At 39.1% G+C, this 17,935-nt stretch overlaps 1 protein-coding gene across 6 annotated transcripts in view; it reads left to right on the forward strand.

Annotated features, from left to right (window-relative positions):
- PDE4B (phosphodiesterase 4B) overlaps positions 1-17,935 on the forward strand; it is a 388,611-nt gene that overhangs the window by 331,200 nt on the left and 39,476 nt on the right. The window contains exons 1-2 of one of the 6 annotated variants that reach the window (XM_090047511.1): positions 3,817-4,055; positions 4,553-5,008. The exons of 2 other annotated variants lie outside the window; for them this stretch is intronic. Coding sequence is in view for 2 of the 4 variants with exons in the window: in XM_090047514.1 (XP_089903640.1) it covers positions 16,313-16,328 (16 nt within the window). In the remaining 2 variants the exon portion in view is untranslated. Of the gene's footprint in view, positions 1-3,816; positions 4,056-4,552; positions 5,009-14,753; positions 14,773-16,312; positions 16,329-17,935 lie in introns of those variants that run through there. 3 more of the 6 variants (XM_090047514.1, XM_090047512.1, XM_090047510.1) reach the window with 3 other exon arrangements.

The raw sequence follows: 17,935 nt of genomic DNA on the forward strand, positions 1-17,935 counted from the left end.
TAGTCTGTACTACATACTTTCTACAATTTTTTCTTGATTTCCAGTGTTAAAACGACCTCATTTTCTGGTGTAGTTTGCCTAGGTTATATTATATCTTTTCCCTTTGAAATGAATAAAGAGAGGTGCATATCTTCAAAGGATCAGATTTTCTGCTTTATTTTCCTATCAATTGCACCAAGGTAATTGAGAAGAAAAGTGGTCCAAATGGATAGAACTTGAGGTTTGATACCCCATCACATTCATTGAGTGAGCTGGGGTGTGAGTTTTAGGGAGCCAGGGGGGACCTTTCTTAATACTGAAGCAAATACAGGGAAAGAGAAAAGGTTTTGCATCTATAAAATGTAAGAAAAAGAGTTCTTTTCCCTTAAAAAGAGAATGACAATTGATTTCTTTTTTGATCACTGCCCATTGAGAATTAGCATATGTGAGTAGACGGAAGGTAAAGAGCTTTCGCCCTTTGTGTCTCTTTAGCATAGATCAGGCGTAATCACAATTCCTATGGTCAGGGAAACACAGGTTGTATTAGTTATGTCCTGAGGTCTCCTTTTTTCTACTTCCCAAAGGGGAGGGAAAAAGCCAGAGCCATGGTAAGGTCTACTAGCTCATCCTGTTGCCCTTTCCCCTCAACTTCTCATTTAGTTCAGTATAGCTTTACTTTGTCCATCTAGTCTCTGGTCTCCAATTTTATCTTTCTGTTATCTAGGGAGATTAAACTCACAAAGCTGCTAATGATATCTCCCTTGACAAAAAGAGATGAGTTTCTTCTTTTCTTTTGCTACCTTGGAAGCAAAGAATTCACCAGTGTCTTCTTCTTTTTCCATTCTGACCCCTTTTTCCTAGGCTCCTATTACTAAATTTTGTGGTTCTTTTCCTACCTGTTCGATACAGTTAAGAAAATCTTAGGTCATGATTGGTCAACCCGTGCCTCCACTATTGTCACTTCCAATTTTTGGTTATCACATCTGCTGTACCTTCCACTTAAATCCAACATCATATTTACCCCTATAACTCCTGCTGGCTCAATTCCCTTCACTGGTTTCCACACTAAATCTGAGTTCTTCACTCTCCCTTTCAAAACTTGGCACAACTTCTCTCTCACCTATCTTTCTGTTCCTTTTATGGCACCTCCTATATTCCTCCCAATACTTTCTCCTCCCTTTCGGTCTTAATCCCAAACTTTGCTTTAATCTTTTTTTCTACGCCACATCCTAAAAATAGAAAAGCTCCCCCTCCCTTCAATTCTTTTCTCAGAATCCCTGCCTATTGTTTAGCTTGCTGGTATCAAGTTCTTCTCCATTACTGCCTGATCTTCATATACTTCGTGTTGCACTGAATCAGGTTAAGCTTGCATGTATGTTTGCAAGGGGGAGCATGGACCTATGGAATGCTGTAAATAATAAGTAGAAAGCTAACTGCTCTGAAGCATGGGCAGCAGAGAAAGGATGTTGTAATATTTGAGCTGAAAGATCAGGGTCTCATTGAATAATCTGAACAATTTCCCTATGATTATTTCTTTTATAGAATATTGCAGTTAAAAATGTTACCTATGGCTCACAGGAACACAACATAATTGTAAGGGTCAAACAAAGCTGTGTGTCTCCTGAAGCTATGGGAGGTTTTCCCAACAGCAAGCAGCCTTCTGCTCCCTAAATGTTTTTAGGACTGATTAATTATTGTATTTCCAAACAATTTAATTATACACCTAGCAATATATCTGCCTCTTTCAGTTTGCAGCATGAGGCTTTAGCAGGGTGGGGGGTAGCATTTTGTGATGCATCACATAGGCTTTTCAGGGCTCACAGGATTAAAGCTTTGTTAAAATGCCATTCTAGGAGTGGGAGTGAAAAATTGGTATTTCTCCTTGCCTGTTCCTTGGTCTCAGCATTCCTGTACATCTGCACGTTTATCTGCACTTTTCACATGCCTTCACACGAACACAAAACTTGTAAGCTTTCATTTTTGATGTGGGTGTAAAATCTACCCAGACTCATACATAAACATTTGGATGAAAGATAAATGAATGACCGCATGATACTTTCATTTGTACTGAACACAATCCAATTTTTTATACGAATCAAGCTCAAGTTTTTTCAGAGGATCAAAACAAGCTCTTGAATACAAAGCACTGTAAATCTAAAGTAGTTTCATTTGAAGCCAGTTCTGTGATTCCAGACTTATGCTACTCTAGAAGCAGAGTCTGGCTTTGTATGTGGACAATAAAACATTTGGTGTGAAATTCTATGGACACGTCTACACGTTTATTAATGTTCACTAGGTAATGTGCATTAAATCTAGTACCTCCATTGTGAGGTGCTAGAAAAATACACATCAGCCTATCTTAATGCACATTAGCCAAAGAACACAGGTTTTTGTGATGCTTTAGTGCACATTAAAGAAGACAAATGCACATTAAAGTACATATGTAGATGCGCCCTACACATGCATTTAAGTGAGTTGATATGGGTGAGTTTTGCCAGGGTAAGGACTAAAGATTTAGTTCTTTGATTTTGAAAGATCTTATGCAAGTCAAGCAAACACGGTACCTGGCAATTCTAGTAAGGGTGTTCTGTCCACTGTATCCAAGCATTTGGTTCCTAAGTAACTAATTATGTATAATAAAATCAGTTCAGCTACAAATGTAATAGGTTCTGTGTCTATTTAAGAGTCATTTCCAACCTAAAGAATTCTGTGAAAATAATACATCATTTGTTTTTATATATGATTATATTTTTAAAAGATTACATAAAACAGCTTAATGGTTTAATAAAAAACTTTGGCTCTTTGGCAAGCAAGCAGCCTACTTTGTATGAGAAATTCTTATGATTGGGTAAAGTCTAAAATGCTGAAAGAGTAAACTAGTTCTGCTGTTGACAGGAATTAAATATTTGTTCACTGTGTCCCCAGTAAACTTTAAAAGTTGTTCTGCATGAAGAAAGAGACTGACTGAGTAACCTTCAAAAGCCTCTGGTAACACCCTAGCTTTTGTCTGCTGCTCTTAACAGAGCAGTTCGTTCCCAGAAGAAATCCATTTCATATATTCATACTGGCTGGAAACACACACCCCCTGAAAGTTGGAATCATGCATCTTAGTAAGTATTTCAGTTATGCTATTGACGTCAATGCAGTCATTAAATAGATTGCCGGCCCTCCCTTCAGTAACCCTGTGCCAAAGACCTAGAGGCAGACACGTTTTAAAAGAAGAACATTGGGTTTTCGTTTAGCAAACGGACAGAATAAGGGAAAAGTTTCTTCTGGAGTCACGGTGCTTCGCAATACTGTTTTGTTAATTTCATTTACTTGGTTTATGCGGAGACAAATTGTTGCATTTACTAAGATACTGTTGCTCCGTTACTATGTACATAAACAATTCTAAATGAGACGAAATTTTCTTGTGATCAACTACAGCTGAAAAATGACACCCATTTTACGTCTTACAGCTAGATTTATTTGTATATCGAGTAACATAAGATATTCAAGCAAACCTTTTTAGCCTTTGACTCCAGAAGTTCTTCAAGGATTGATTTCATGACATCTATTTAAAAAATAGCCTTCGTTTCTCCTCAGCAGCCCTCTGACAGCCTCTGAAGACCTACTAGCTAATCATGCTTCCATAGCAACCGATAAAACTGTTTCCCCCTCAGCCACACCTGTGAAGTGTCACATGAGGCATTCTACGCATGCTGCTCCCATCAGGCCATCTGTCATTCCTTCAAGTCCAACTACCATCTATGGCAATTGGGCAACCATCAATGATGTCAGAGGGACTCCCCAAGCGTGGTCAAGAAGCCTGTCTATATTTCTTGCGAGGGGTGGGCTCTTTCCCTCCTGACTGACAGATTCATTCATTATGTTAACCAGGGAGATGCATCTTAGAGCTGCCCCTACCCTCTCTGCAGGCACAATTCCAGGATATACAGCTTGAATATTATCAGCAATGGATCTGATGGTCAGGCAAGGGCTTTAAAAAAGAGACATTAAGCTGAAATATTAAGAATATAAAAGATGGTATCCTCAGACAGCTGGAGGAAGTACCTTCCCTTTGCCAAGATAACCAGGTATGTTACAAACAAAAACTGAGCCACCATTTTCTTCAGCCTGGCACTTCCTGGTAAGTGCCACGTTACTGCTTAGCTTCCTGCTAAATAAAGCAAAAAAAAGACTAATCTTCAGGTCTGAAAAGGTTGGTTTCTTCTATTGGCTAATTGCTCACTGCATCTTGCAGCCAGGCGCAAATCCACTGTTTGAAGCTTGCACTATGTTCTGCAGTGTGGGCAATGTGGAGGTGTACAAGGTTCCTAGTGACATACTCTCCAGGTGTCACTTCTTTGACTTGTTACACAGTTTTTGTATAGACTGCATATGGGAAAAGATATTTTGGTCTAGTTAAAAATTGTATAGGGATATTAGGTCTTGAATCAGTCAGTTCTTAATTTAATGAAATTTGTATGGCCACATGATGCACAGAACAATGGTAATTGCTGTCAGGGAAGGCAAGGACCATGCATAGCATAGCCAATTAATGTACTTAATCCAGTCCTTATTGTCCTGACAGATATAAACGTGAACTGCAGCAAAAGATGAAGAAAAGCTAATATAAAGCTTTAAAAAGCATATAAGTGGAGGCAAATATCTCATGTGCATGTTAGTGATGAATACAGGCTCTCTCGTTGTCCTTTTGGCTTCAAACTCCATGTCATGATGATTTTCCAGCTGATGAGAGCGAAATGGACTCCTAACAGAGCCCATCAACTTACTTCAACAGCAGCTATAGGCGTCACTGCCGAATGGTCTAAGTTTCTTCTTCCTCCCACTTGGTTGAGCTCACTTGTCGCAACACTGTGTCCCAGTCAGAGCCTGCACTGGGAGTGTGAAAGGCTGAATCTGAGTATCAGTAATAAGTCTTTCACAGTGTATTGTGCAGCAGTAATCCAAGAACCAGCAGCCTGAGTGGCCTTGTGTAGTCCCAAAGTTTAACAATTTTGTCGTCTGGCAAGATCTGACTCCAAATGTAAGTTGCTTTAATTTAAAAATGTAATGAAATCTAATGTTGTATTTTGACTTTCTGTCATGGCCCAAAACTTTCAGTCCTTAATCAGCAAAAGTCCCACAGACTTTACTCAAGCTTAGCAGGGTCAGTGGAAAGCTGCCTTAGTAAGTAGTGCTGGGCTAGAACCAGAGGGTGAAATCCTGGCCCCACTGAAGTGAATAGGGGTTTTGCCATTGCCTTCCATAGATTGCTGGCCACCCACAGTATTTAAATCCTTCACATAAAATGCTTGTTGTTTCATGATAACTGTTATACAGACCAAATTATTATTACTTATTTTCAGTGTACACAATTAAGGGATTTAATTGAAAGACATTGGTAATTTGCTTTGGTTCTCTATTTATTTGCTAAAATTCCAGCTATCGTAAACTGTATTTTAGATTAATTGTGAAAGCTCCAAAATAGTTGACAAAAGAATTATGGATTAACTGCAATCACTGTTCCAGTCACCTAATATTTAATTATCATTATTTTCTCATCACCCCGTGATATGAAAAGAATTGTTTGGCAATAAATGTAATATGTCATTGTACTACTGTTAAAGACATGTTAAACTTAATAGCTGACCATGCATTTTACCTAAACATAGCTTCTTGTGTTTACAGATGATAAGCTGGCCCTAAAGGCACTTAGGATGCTGGTTTTGTTATCTCCCCTTATAGAAGTCATGGTTAATAATGACTTTCTGTTTATTAGCAAGAGTTTGTGTAAGATTCCTAAGTATAAGCTTCATTAGAAATATCTAGAAATTTATAAAAGCAATGTGTATTAAGATAGTTAGCTGATACATTTAGAAATGTAAACAAGTTATTATAAAATATATATTAATTCTTGAAGACATTATAAATAATGGGCCTGCCCTGTCTTTATAGGATCCACTAATAACTATAGGGTATAAAACAAACAGAACACAAACGGTGCATGTGGATGCCACTCACAGTGTTTTTGCATATACCACGGTGTGTATTTGCTGAGCCCAGGGCACAAAAATTGTATTGTTGACTGAAGTAAGTGCCGGATTGGACACCGGTGAACATTTTTATTTAATATTTATTTGGGTCCTAGTCATGCTGTGGGAGTCCCAGCCAGTGGTTCAGAACACTATTGTGCTATGCCACAATCTATTTCTGTATTTATTTTACACTTAAGTAAAAGCATAAACTAAAGCAACAAGTCCCCATTATTGTGCTCTAACACAACAGTAATACTATGAGCCCAGCATGAAAAATAATGATTTTAAACAGGAAATCAGACAACGACCAACAAAAAGCTCCTTTGCTTCCTCCAAAACTTCTCTCAAACAGGTACTTTTGTAGCCAGCCATAAATACTAAATGCAGACTACTTCAGATCAAGGAAAGAGCAAGTTCCTGTGTCCCCAGCCCCCCCATAGAGAGTACCCTGCCAGCCACCCCCTCTATGAGCTGGCTCCAGATTGACTAACCACAGTGGTGGAGTATGTGATTTTCTCTCGGGCAGTGTTTTTCAGAAGATTCTCACTATCTTAGCACTAATATAAAAAATACTTAAATCACATTTTACCTTTGGCCTATTTTGGCATTGACAGCTACACAGTAATTCACAGTCATAAGGCTAGCACCTGTACTTGTAATGGGTTTCTTTGAAAAAATGTAGTACTGTTGAGGTGTTTATAAAGCTTTCAGTTTCCTGTCCTTATCCGCCTCCTTTTTTTCAGTTATCTTATACAAAGTAACCAGAAATATTATGCTTCAAAATTAATGTTGTCCACAATACAGGTAACCTCCTCTAGAGGAGTTTTTGCACTGTACCTGAAAGAAAGTTGTACAACTGTTTGTTCCCCTGAAGATACCCCAAAACTTAATTCAATGTGTCCAGCTAAGTTGATCCAATGAGAGAAAATTTTTAAGTAAGTAAATATTCAGAATACGATGAGGCATTAACGAATAGATCACTTTTAATAATAGCACACATTAAATGCTGGCGTTTATGGATATTTTTTTCGTTTTCCCTGTCAGAGAAAGAACTTCAGGAGAGAAATCTAGATAGAAGTTTCCAGCTTTAACTAGAGTAATCCTGTATTGCAGCATAAATGCTTAATGCCTCATGGTCTGTATCCAAACCTTGTCAAAAGTGTATGTCAGGGCTCCATCCTAATTCAGACATTTGGAGTGGATATTTCCCTACACTCTCATTGCTTAAATGAAGCAGACTTTTAGCAGCTTTTCAGCTTTACATGGCACTCTCTGCAGCTTCTAAACATTTTCAGCTAGTTATAGGTAGTCAGCACTATCTAGGTGGCAAAGCTGAAGAACCAGCACCCAGATCTTACATTGGAAACAAATAAAAGAGGAGACCATCATACACTACTAATCTTGCTGAGACGACCTTAGGAAAACCATCAAGTATGGTCAACTTTGTATGTTAGCAAAAAGTCTCTTACTGTGAAGGAAAACCATGTGCAATATAAAGTCCGAGATTCCCTGTGACAACATAAAAAATTGCTAAATAAGGCGTTTAGCTATTCTTTTAAATAATATAAAGAGCAACACTGCAAACATCCTACAGTGGGCATTAACACTATGAATATTTCAGTTCCATCCATTTATGATATTTTACCTGAGATTGGCAGCAGGGATGACAACAACTGTGCTCATTTTTCAAGTTGATTGTTACCCGTGGGAGTTGAGTGCCTATGTTTCAGGACCTTCAAGCCCAAAGCTTCTCTTATTTATGCTGACTGCAGCAATCCAGCAGGCCTACACCAGCTGTATGCCCCCTGGCACTTCTTGTGTCACGGATAATCCTCAGCTGCACCTTCAAGGCAGCTTTCTGGGTGCTTTATACTAACTCAGGAGCACAGAAAACAGCCAGACCCAGAACAAGGATTAAGCTCATAGTGTTGACGACAGCATCAATACAGAACTCAAACCTCCAGGTTTAATCACCTGGCAGTTAGCAACTATTTAGATGTAAGAAGTACATGGAAGTCAGCAATAATGTGCTTGTCTGGTATTTCTATATATTACCAATTTTCCTTCCTCCTTAAGCATGCTTTTTAATAAAAGCCCACAGTAAATTATCCCCTAGTGACTAATTAATTAACAGTTTATTTACTTCATTCTTGCTGAATGTACCTGGCTCGTGGATGTAAATGTATTTAGACTGGGGGACAACAGGTATTCTAGTTACGTTCTAGATGCTAGCATGCGATTCTACTGTATAAAAAATAATACCAACTAGCTGCTGCACAGAAGTAGGTAAAGAGATCAGCGCATGAAGGGATTAACTTGGAATATTGAAAACTGCAAATTATCATCATCCTTTTGTGCCCCACCTTTTCTGTTATTTTGTGATTTTGAAGATTACCTTGCAAAGCCCTTGCATGCACATGAACAAACATAAATGATAGCAGGTCACAATCACATCCATTAAACCACAATCATTGAGCAAGACAGATTAATAACAATGAATAATGCAATGAAGAATTTAGCCCTATTTTCTGATATTGCATTTTTTTAAACGGTCAAACTAGGGACACGTCTTCTGTAAAGGTATAGAGCTGTAGGGTACAACAACAATGAATAGCGAGATCTATTTCATATAGGAAGATAAAGTTATAGTGATGTTAGAAATATAGCTTAACCTGCAAGATATTTTCCTTACATATCAAACCTGGAAGCTCATTCCTTTTCATTCAGATATCTTTTTTTTATTTGTTGTGCTTTCCTGAATATCACCGCATCAATTTCTGATGTATTTCTAGTGTTGTTGCATACAGTGAGCAATATGCATACTACTAGAATACTAGCTGTTACAGCTCAATAGATGAGTAGATGGGGATTGCTCAGAATATCACTAAAAAATCAAATATGTGAAAAGACCATCCCAGAAATATACATTATACCTGATTGCCTGTTACAAACATAAGTAACTACACCTCTGGATTTCAACCACAAGATAATATTCATAGTAGTTTATTTTAAAAGACCACATAAGAACAAGAAGTCCAAATCAGGTGAATCAGTAAAGTGGCCTTTCTTCCCCCTGGCATACAGAGAGTCCTCTATTCTAAGAAAACAGATTAAAATTCCAAACTAAGATTTTTTTTAAATCTTCTGTCTTCAAATGTATTACCTTCAAGAAATTACATTTCACTATGAAAACATCTGTGATATTTTGTAATTAAATATACTTTCAGTGATTGGCATGACAGCTCAGAGCATATATCACCACAGGAGATCTATGTGCTCAATCTTGCCAGCAGTTAATCCAGGGTGTGGTGCTTATTTGCATGAAAGTTCGGGGCCTTTTGAAGGACCTGAATATTGAAATTGATTTTGGAGGTCACTTACATGAAGCCTGCAAAAGCTGAAAATGTTATAAATCCAGTGTGTCAACCATCCCAGAAAAAAAACCTATCACCTGCCAATAACTTTGTAGTGGAACTACAGATCTAATTAAGAGTGGGTAGAGGATCCACAATTGCAAAAAAAGCTAAAGTATCCATTGTGCTAGCCAAAGCATGTACCCACTCCATTTCTCTACCAGAAAAAAACTCAACTGGATAATTATTTTTAACCAATGCACAACCTCTTGAAATTCTCACCTGACCTGATTTAATACAGTGTGATCTATGTGGTATGGTGCGGTGTGTGGCCCACTCTTACGGCCCTGGGAGCCTGTGGCCCATGTGGTGTGTAGCCAGGGGGACTGAAGCCCCCAGCTACTCTGAAGTTAGACATCCCTGAATTAAGTAAAACGCTAAAGTCTCTGTGATCTGATATCTCTTCATTTAAGCCAGAGAAACCAAAGCTGTAATCGGAACTCCCTTGAGTTTTAAGTAAAATTGGAGTTTTAAGTAAAATTGGCGTTTTAAGTAAAATCAGAGTTTTAACACCATGGCACTGTTCTTAACCTAGACTAGAGACTTTCATCATCTGAAGTATTTTTTAAATTTCAATCCAAGCCCTGTTGAAATTAACAAGAGTCTCTTAGTTGATTTCAGCGGGATTTGGATCAGAATGTCAGAGTAGTGAGTGCCATCCTGTCCATCTTTGAACACTCTGCAAAATAGATATATGCATGTTCTGAGCTCTTTATCTGGGGGCTAAAAAAATGTTGAGCACCAGAATATATCTGCCTCCAGGAACTCATTTGATATAAGCACTTATTTCATTATAAAATGTCATTCTGCCAGACCATTTGTTTCTTTGAAGTCACCCTGAAGGGGTCACCACCTGGACTATCAGAGTAACATTCTGCACTACTTCTATTAGAATTCATAGATGGGCACTCCTACTAGTCATATTTGTCTGTCTGTCTTGTGATTGAGACAGAAATCGACCTAGTCAATGAAAGATTCAGCCTGATCAGTAAAATGGTAACATGTCAAATCATGCATTTTCTCCCTGAGATAAAGTTAGACCGGAGCAATCTTTCCTTTTAAATCAACAGGCCAAGATTAGGCTCTGTCCTCGCTTACTATTTCTGCTTCTCCCCATCTATTGACCAAGGTATTTCTAGTAGCAGGCAAATCCCGTTCCCTGATACCCCTATGATATCACTGCTAAGTGACATTTGACAAAATGTTTCCTGCATTTTGTTACTTCCATTTGGCACTATGCAGCACTGTCACTTTCCCTTCTGATTTGTGGCACCTACAATATATTGTTTGCTGTGCTTGGCTATGCATGGGGGAGAAGCCATTGTAAGAATGATAACTGCATTGTGGTAGCTATTCTATATCTATACCACAGTTAAGAATAAAATAGCTCTTCCATGCTAACTCTCACTCTTTTCAGTCCTTCCTAATTTTCTTCAATTATCACTTGAAATGAAATGCTTCATCATAAACTTCAGCCCAGAAATGAGTTCTTTGGGAAAGTTTCATAAACATCAATTAACTATCCATGTTTTGAGAGTGTGGATTAAAAATAAAAGGTAATTCTGTCTCAAATATGATAGAGTAAAATTTGCCTTTTATAGCAATAGCTAAACAATGTACAACACTGTTGCTTCCGTGAGTTTATAGATTAAGCAAATGCATAATGCCTCTGCAAGAACCAATGCTAATTTTACTTTTATAAAGATCTGAATTTCTACCCAACAGTGTGTTTAAATCTTGGTGTTCTGCTACATAGGTTTTTTTGCATTTTACGTGTTTGTGTATATAAAATATAGCATTTGCATGATAGTGAACAAAAACAGATTAGTTTGCCAAACAATTACATTTAGGACTGAGCTTTCTAACAGCTACTTTCCAAATTGTAGTAAATGCTTCATTTCAATGGAGAGGTGATTTTAGTATGCTTTATTTTGAAGTTGAGAATTATTTAGCTATTTTAGGGACTGATAAAGCAAAAAAAAAAAACCCTGTGCCTAGTATAAAAATAGTTTCATCCATTCTTTTCCTATAAATGTTGACACATGTCATACAAATGAAGAATGCACATGACTAAATTAGTTTGAGAGCAATAAAGTTTTAGTTGCACAGTGGCCACCTGTTAAAATGACTGATTTGTGTATATTCTAGCTAATCCTCACAGGCTGTGTAAACTGTGGTCTACAGTGGACTTGTTTCTGTGAATGAGGTTTTCCTTCTATGATTAGACTTCCGATCTACTACACGCTAATATAATGTAGCAGACTTGCCAACACCGCCTTCATTGGCATTACCAACACACAGCATTTCAGTGGGTTTGCATGTAGAGGTTGATTTGTAGCTTCAGCTTGTCTTCTAATGGTCCATCTCCTCAAAATGCCTCCTTAAATTATATTAGAGTGTTGGACAGGCCCCATAGCTGTTGTTCTTCCTCCTCACACTGGGGATATTCTGCTGTTATAGTGCAATCAAAGCCATGCCTTATGCTGCATTACTGCCCAGTAGGGGGTGGTTCTCCTGGACATCCACTCATATAAACTCCAAGCCGTAACTTACTTTGTTTCATTGGTTTGTTATCAATAAGCCTGCATTTGTCTACTAGCTTAATAATGGCTATATTATACACTGCCATCACCTTTGTCCACCCTAATACTGCTGCTTATTAGCTGGGATTCCATTGCAGGTCTGGAATTGAATTGGTGATAGATCTGGCGATATAGTTAATAATATGACTGTTGAATGGCTGGTGAGCTCACTTACCTCCCTTACACAGGGGACTCTATAATGTAGCTTCACAAATTGTGTAAAGAGAAGGAAAAGTTAATGCTATTTGTATTGTGATTGGAAAGGGTAAGGAGCAGGGTTGCTCAAAGAATATGGACCTGCTCTACAAGTGCTTAAACATTGTGACCCCTCTCTTTTCCTAGCACATACTTTGTTATGTTATCTTTGTATGAGCTGTAAGCCTCCCAACTGTATTAAAATCAGGCGCAAGAGAAAGCTGTGGGCCTCAAATGTCTGTGGACCCTGCAGTTGTAGGTTGTTTCTAATTTTGATCACTTTCCACCACATTGTTAAAAGGCTGATCTCTTGTTAAAAGTGGCATTTAAGTATTTGGGGTGCTTATACACGTACATCAAGGCTGCTCCCATGTGCTGTAATTACAGTGCACCGGAGCAGACTCCAACATTGTTGAACATGGGCAGTCACTTTCATTCTCTCCATTGCTAACAGTTCCTGCCATTCAATTTCCAAATTTCCTTTTTCTAAAGGCAAGAAAAATGAGGCTACAGCAACATCGTTACCTTGAGAGTTTCTTTAATATTTTGAAGTTAATATTTAATAGCACAAACAGGAATATATTATTAATACTGTTATAAAAGCTCTTAGCAACATAGCCATGGGAATGGGCTATAGGAACACTAACTTGTAAAGTTTCTTGCCCTTGACAGCATTCATGTGGTGTGGACAGAGTGGATAATGCATCACCAAGAGAAAATGTGTGCACACAATGTGGAACAGAGAGTGTGTGGATGATGGCACAGTTGCCAACTCTTGTGGTATTTGGGTGATCCTCCAAGAATCCTTGCTCCTTAAGACATGCAGTTGAATGAGAATATCAGCTGTTATTTTTTTAAAAAAGCACAGGCAGAATCTTGTGAACTACCAAAATGTAGCCTGAGAGTAACCCTTAGTAACCCGACTGTGTTGGAGAGATTCTGTTAGCTTCACTGGGCAGGGAAGCACCTGTATTATGGGAATAGCATTTAAAGGTCCCTAGAGGGTGATCCTATCCCTATAATGGAGGCATTTATGAACCCAGAGCAGGTATTAGAATTAATCTTGTATCATAGATTGGTAATTCAGAGTTAGTTTCCAGCCGCACTTTGTGTCTTTACTAGGTGAAATAGAAATGTGCCCAATGTTTCTGGCCTATGTGGTTGAAGGTAAAACAAGCACAAAAGATAAATTGTGATTTTTTTTTTTCCGTGTGTAGAATTGACAGAACTGCAGTGGAAGGCATTTGGAAAACATTTTCTTTTTGACAGTCTAATGAATCACTACAGTTGTGCCCATGACCCTTTGATTTTGATTTTGATTCCTGTCAATGTTTAAATCAGTCTATTGAGTGAAATTAAAGGATGTATTTTCTGGATCTGGTAGAAAAATGACTGTTTTCAAGGATATGGTGTTCTGCCCCTGAATAGTCCATAAACACAATAAGAGGATAAAGTAATCAAATAATTCATTAGGAGCATTGCCTAGTTTAAATACGTAAATTATATATACACCCTCTGTAAACACATCCAAATATTGTTGAAGGCAATGAGTGAAGGGTTGACAGCTTGCATTACGTCTCTGTTCTGTCATTTTTTTTGGTGTAGCATTTGTTGATATACCTATTCTACTGAATCTGAAATGCACTCATTTCTGAGGACGATGCTAGAACTGAGTTGTAATTATTACTGGGCAAAACAATCCTTCTCTTGTTTTAAGTAAGGGTATTTAGCTGTGATTCAGTTTCCTTTGTTGAAAGTGAACTGCAGGCTTTATCATATGCACATGTTTGGATTTGGATTTAATTGACTGCTAAACTCAACCCTGCCCATGCACTGTCAGGTAATATGAGACACCCTTATCCTTTTTGACTCACGTGTCTGATATGCATCGTGACTTCCATGTACGCTGACTTCTATGTGAGCTGAATCATAAAATAAATGGCACCTGATGCCTAAGGCTTTGCAAGGAGAAATCTTTTTTCTCTGGGTGTTTGTATCTCCGAGAGAGTCTGACACATGGACAGTGTATGTAAGCAGAACCATCAATATTTAAAAGCATTTTGATATTCCCCATAACATCCTTACCTGTTGGGTAGCTTCTTATGGACCATGGCCCAACCATTATCAGTCCAGGTTTAAAGACTGTAAATAAAATCTATACGAAATAATGTCTGTATTTTTCACAAAATAATAGCCCTTTTTTTCAAGTGATTACAAGAAAGCCATCCCTCTTTCTTGTTAACCTTTTCTTATATTTAGCTGATTTCTTCAGAGATGCTGTAAACATGAATTGTTTCCCTGGGGCTGAAGCCTTTTGCTATACATTGAGTATATCTATAGCACTTCTGTGGTGCTCCCTGTGTCCCCACATACCCATTCCCACTTCTCCTCTGTCCAACGTGAGGATAACCCTGTACAGCCTATTTTGAGATCTGTCCCCAGCATGCTTGAAAGTGGGCTCGAAGCCTTCAGTTCCTCATTTCTGTGTTTTGCAGATGCAACATGGAAGAAGGTGAACAGGGCTGTACTTGGTGATATTTGCAGGAGCACCATGGAAGCAATATTGACATGCCTCCTGAATGAGTAAATCTTATATTATATATTGACACCCTTTTCTGAGTGTGTTTTTAAAATATACTGTCATAGGTATGAAGAAGTAAACTTTTCAAAAGTGCCTAAGTCAGTCATGCCCCAGAGCAAGGGTGGCTAAACTCCAGCGCACATGCCACATAGCAGATCAGGAGGGTCCCTCCCTGCCCCTAACAACTATGAAACTATGGAGCAGGGAACACTGTGGTAGATAGGGCAGGGAGCTGAAAGCAGAGCAACAGATCAGGCCAGGTGAGGGGACTGGAGTGATACTCAGGGAGAGTATGGGTTTAATTTGTGGCACACCTGCCAAAAAGATTGGCTGTAGAGCCCCACTGACTTTCAGTGAGAAGTAAGGTCTTTTTAACAAAATTCTGTTTTCAAAAGTGACTTGAGCATTCAGGAGTCTACGGTTATGTTTACACTGCAGCACAATGTAGAGATACCCGAGTTGGCTTTACACTGGTTAGCTCAGGTAGAGGAAGCAGCACGGAGTTCAGCATGGGCGCATTGCTCTGATTCCCTGCTACACTAGCGTGCTTGGGTACACTCCAGTACAGCTTTCCAGTTAGTCAGTTTTGAATGTGGTACCTAGGCTTCTAGGTTGTTTCCTTGCTGTTGAAAATTTGACATAGCCTGTGTATTCTCTGGTTTCTCCATGGTAGTGATTTTCACCATTCAAATCTTGTGCCAGTCTTCAGTGCCCATGAAGGAAAAAAGGCCTTTTAACACAAAATTGAACTATAGACTGGGTCAGGAGAAAGTATGTGTTCCCAGCTGTGTTTAATTCTAAGGGTTCATTATGCATTTAAAAAAAAATACTGGGCAGTTTTAGCATAGTATAGGCAAAGAGTACTCCAGAAAATCTGTTAATTCACTAATGGTTTCCCAATCACTAGTGTGAATCAGCATATAGTGTTCTGGCTATGAAGTGTGCATGTTGAATACCTTGCTACAGTGAGTATATGTGTGTGGTTGGGCCACAGGGTCAAGACAAGGTTTTGTTTGTTGAGCAAGCTGAAGATGAAGCTAAATCTTATAGCAGGCCTTCAGTTTGTTTCTAATGTGTGAGCTGCTATTGCACATATTTGAACTGTGTGAAGGAAAATATACATGGGAAAGGCTATCATACATTTTGAAGCAGCTTATAATTATAAATAGTTGCAGTTTATCTGAGTCAGAATGTAATTAAAATTAACAACCCAAAAGGTGTTATAATGGCATAATAAACAATTTAGTTTAGGGAGGGAAGGAGTTGGGCAGGGCTGGGGCTGCTGCCCAACTGGGGCAGTGCATGGGGTTTGGGACCCAGGGCTGGATGTGCAGCCACGGGGCCCAGGTGGGGAGCAGGATGGAGCTGTGGGCAGCTCATCTGGGGGGTGGGAGAAGGACTGGCGCTCCACTGCTGTGTGCACTCCTGGGGGAGCAAGGGGCAGGGAGCACCTCGCTATGGCAGCATGGAGCTCCCAGTGGCAGCAGTGAGCTTCCCCCTTGGCTATACTCTCCCCTGCAGGTCCCGCTTGTTGGGCCATAGAGGCCCTGTGGGGAGGGCAGCAGGACAGGGAGCCTAAGCCTGCAACTGCCCCCACCGGACGGGTTCTGCTCTGGCCGTGCCGCCCGTGTGGGAGGGGGAGCCAGGATCCGTGCTGCACTCCACCGCAGCAGCTGCTGCCTCCCACAGGCAGCAGCCAGGGCGTGGGCGCTGCTGCGGGGGTAGCAGGCTGCAGACCTGGTCTCTGGTCCTGTAACCCTGGCAGCTGGGGGTCCTCTCCAGGAGGGCTGGGAGGGGGAGGGAGGCTTCAGGAGGAATGAGGGGCACCGTCAGGCCCAGGGGGCTGTGGGCGGGGAGTGAGGGGCACCAGCAGGGGTGGGAGGGCTGTGCCTTGGGAGTGAAGGGCCTGGCCTGCATCCTGGTGAGTGAAGGGAGCAGGGGGAGCTCTGATTTTCCATGATAAAAATCCCAAAATCAAATACCAACATTTATAGGTATTTAGGATTTATTTTATTGTAGTGATTGAGGCACTGGTAGGCTTCCAAATTGCTTTAAACTTGTAAATATATCAATAAAACATTGAGTTCAATTGATACCTATATATATATATATATATATATATATATAGTGGCATTTCATTTTAATTATGGATTCTGAGGTTTTTAATCTGAGAATTTGCAGTTTTTCAATAGAGAAAACAAGGAGAAATAAAAAAGAGCCAATTCTCTCCTGAAGTGAAACTGAATGTGCAATGCATATCTAAATAAATAATGGGAAGTTTAGTTACTAGATGAAGCCTGTATTTTTATTTTTTATTTCTGCTCATGACATTTTGGCTTTTCCACTTTCTTCCTGAACCAGCATGTTCAGGGTCAGGTAAATTTAAAGAAATCTCTTAAGAGTTAGTTGGGTTTGCTTGAACCACAAAAGAAGAAAAATCACTTCAAGTTCAATCGGGTGTTCAAAGTTGGTTTTGGATCATTTTTTTTTGCTTGAGGCTGCTACTGTGAAAGGCAATATTAACATTTCCATTCATTCCAGGTATTTATTTCATCAGGGAGGAATCAGGGGCTGCTTGTTAATGAGAAGAACCACTCCTGGAAAAAAGGGAAGTTATCCAATAGCTTTTAAATATTTAAAAAGGTTAAAAGTCCCATTTTCCTACCCAGATTTCAAGTTGAGAAAACTACAGTCATTAGCCAATACGTGAAGAGACTTTTTCTGAAATGTACTTTTAAATCACTTTTAAAGAACACAGCAAAAGCAACACAGTACATTTTATTCTGACTACATGTTTACATTAGAAAAAGAACGGAGTGTTTTCAACAAAAATATAATTTTTTTCAAGAGTGACACATCTTTTAATTGTATTAAAGTACAGTGGGGTGGGAGACTTTTTAAAAAGGTGAATGAAAGAAATGAGGTGGGGGGGGTTTTGAAAGCAGGGAGTTGACAGTTCTACAGTCTGACTGGGCTGACGACAGTCACTTACTGTAATGAAAATTCACCAGAATTGTAATACAGGGCTCTGAAAATAAAAAGTTTGATATCGGTACCATGTGTTGTTGCAAATAGAATTAAAAAGGACTTCTTGTAGATATTTGCATTATAGATACTTGCCATTATTATATTTGGAAAATGATTTAACATACAGCACTGGAACAA

The sequence above is a fragment of the Crocodylus siamensis genome, chromosome 5 (genome assembly GCF_052110815.1).
Source record: "Crocodylus siamensis isolate JL-2025a chromosome 5, ASM5211081v1, whole genome shotgun sequence".
In the NCBI taxonomy this organism is placed as follows: domain Eukaryota; kingdom Metazoa; phylum Chordata; order Crocodylia; family Crocodylidae; genus Crocodylus; species Crocodylus siamensis.